The sequence below is a fragment of the Octodon degus genome, unplaced genomic scaffold, assembly GCF_000260255.1.
Source record: "Octodon degus isolate 3935 unplaced genomic scaffold, OctDeg1.0 scaffold00027, whole genome shotgun sequence".
NCBI lineage: Eukaryota > Metazoa > Chordata > Mammalia > Rodentia > Octodontidae > Octodon > Octodon degus.
The window spans coordinates 12,792,155-12,794,539 of NW_004524603.1; the positions used below are offsets into that span (position 1 = coordinate 12,792,155).

The 2,385-nt window shown below is 46.5% G+C and overlaps 1 protein-coding gene across 1 annotated transcript in view; it reads left to right on the plus strand.

Moving 5' to 3' along the window:
- The first annotated feature begins 83 nt into the window (after nt 1–83).
- The window catches only part of LOC101577261 (olfactory receptor 9A4-like), a 29,766-nt gene continuing 27,464 nt past the window's right edge, over nt 84–2,385 (plus strand). The window contains 1 exon segment of the mRNA XM_012514206.2: nt 84–177. Within this exon segment, the coding sequence (XP_012369660.2) occupies nt 84–177 (94 nt within the window).

The following is a 2,385-nucleotide window of genomic DNA, read 5'->3' on the forward strand; positions in this document are numbered from 1 at the left end:
CCAAACAGCATAAGGCCTGTAGTTTGAGCAGTATCAGTTCCTGGTCAGCAGGCGGCAGGACAGAAACATCAGTGCAGAGAGCCATGGTGGAGGACCACTCTTCTCTGGTGGCCAGAAAAAGCAAGGATAAGCCCAGGGGCAAGAATGCAATAAAGAAAGGGAGAATCCTCTTGTTGAGTAGGACAGGGTAGGCCGGTGTGAAGTCTTGTCATACCACTCAGAAAGGCACACAATTCCCAGTGTGTGGACTGCTTATTTCTTTGATTTTCCCTTCAGATGGTATCTGAACACAAGTGAATGTAACTATGGAAAGTGGAGCTGCAGATAAGGTGAAACTACTGAATATGTAGCCTCTGTGTGTGTGTGTGTGTGTGTGTGTGTGAGTGTGTGTGTGTGTGTGTGTGTGTGTGTGTACAGAGACATGCTTATGTACAAAATTATAGCTTTATAATAATTCATCAGTTTCTTATTCTGGTCTACCCAATAGCTGGGTGATCAGACCCTACTCATATCCTTTATCTGAAAGGAATATTTCTCCTACTTCATTGTCCCTCTTATTGTTTGTTGATAAGAATACAGAAAGACATCAGACCTGGATTTTCCCTTGTAGGTGACTAGAGCTTGGAAGAATTCTTAGCCTGTAGACTTTGTTCCTGGGTTGTCTGTGTTTAAAACAAATGCATGCAACCCCATGCCCCACCACCTGATACACAGATGACAGCGCTGTCAGGTCTGCCCTGAACTCTGTGTCACAGGAGACAGGAGAACGAGGGAGAGTAGTTACTGTCCCGGAGCCCCCAGGAGGTCCACAGGGGCTCCAGTTGCCTGCCTCCTCCCAGGAGCTCACTGCTCCCAAAGTGACAATGATGCCAAGATGTGCCCGAGTCCCCAGCACAGGCAGCTGCTGCTCTCGGGACCCACTGTCAGGCTCCGACTCCAGACACTGCTGAAGCACAGCAGCAGGACCAGGAGGTCACAAGGCCTGCTAGAGGGAGGCCGGCGTCTCTGAGACTACATGTCGGTTCCAGGAGGGGCTGGATAGCAGGAGGGAGAAGCAGCTACAAACAGGGGCCTGCCGGTGTGGTGGGTCAGCTCTCCTTGGTAGTGTGTGGCCTTCGCATGCAGTGACCTTCCCAGAAGTCCCAGGTTGTGGACGCACCAACAGGGAGCGCTAGGGGAACCTCTCTGCCTTCTTCAACTAGCTGCGCTTGCCCTGCGGTCCACCGAGTCAGAGCTCCGAGCACTGCATCTGGACCAGGGCAGCAGGATGTGAACCCGCGCTGGTAAGTCAGGTCTCTGCACATTCTCTTCTGTCTTTATCTTGCCCTTTTCACTCATGCCACAGAAATTATATCACAGTTTGTCATTTTCCACTTACTTGCCACCTTTTTCTCGTCCAGGACTGCGCTGCTCCTGCTGCAGGCCTAAGGCAGCTAGGGTCCTGCAGAGCCCCGCGGGGAGTCTCATCAGGATGCCACCACTCCCTGTGTGGCCCGTCATGCTTGCCCTCCAGGTTTGCAGTCTACCCTACTGCTCCTTCTCCAGGAGGACTCTACAGCTACAGTATCTGCGTTTTCAACAAAGAGCCATCTTCTGGGGCAGGAAAATGTTTGGGAGAATCAAAAGGCACAGGGATAATCTAGGCAGGAGAGTAGAAAGGAGTGACACAGACAGAAAGAAACACAGAGTGGACTTTCAAGGGGGTCCTGGGTCTCCACAGAGTTCTTAAATGAGGATGGAAGAGCTATTCCTATGGGATTTTAACAGATATTTGAATTGCAAAGAAGGTCACATGAAATATTTGGAGAAAGAGGAGAGGGATCACTTGTTTATTTGAATTATAGAGCATAAAAAGTTCTAGAGACTTAACATTCAGGGTGGGGATTATTGTTAATGATGCTGTGTTGTATGCCTAAATTTTTCTAAGAAAATAGATGTCAGGTTTTCTCCACATACATGAAACAATAGCCATATGAAGTCATGAGTGTATTAATTAGGTTGGTTGTGGTAATCAAATCACCATGTATATGTGTATTAAAATATATACCCATATACCTAAAAAATATATAATTTAGTAATAGGCCGAGATTAAGATTAATATTTTAAAATGCATCTCTGTAATCTTTTCCCATATGGATGGAGATGGCTTGGTAAATAAATTGACATTGAAATGAATTGATTTTGTATATTTTTAATATGTCAATGAAACCTTATTGCCTCAGATTATGAAAGGCAGCCAGTGGACATAGTCATTTATATTTCTTTCTTTTTTTTTTTGCAGAACCAGGGATTGAACTCAGGCCCTTGGGCTTGCCAGGGAAGCGCTTATTCCACTGAGCCATCTCCCCGGCCCCAAGACATAGTCGTTTAGATAACTAAATAGAA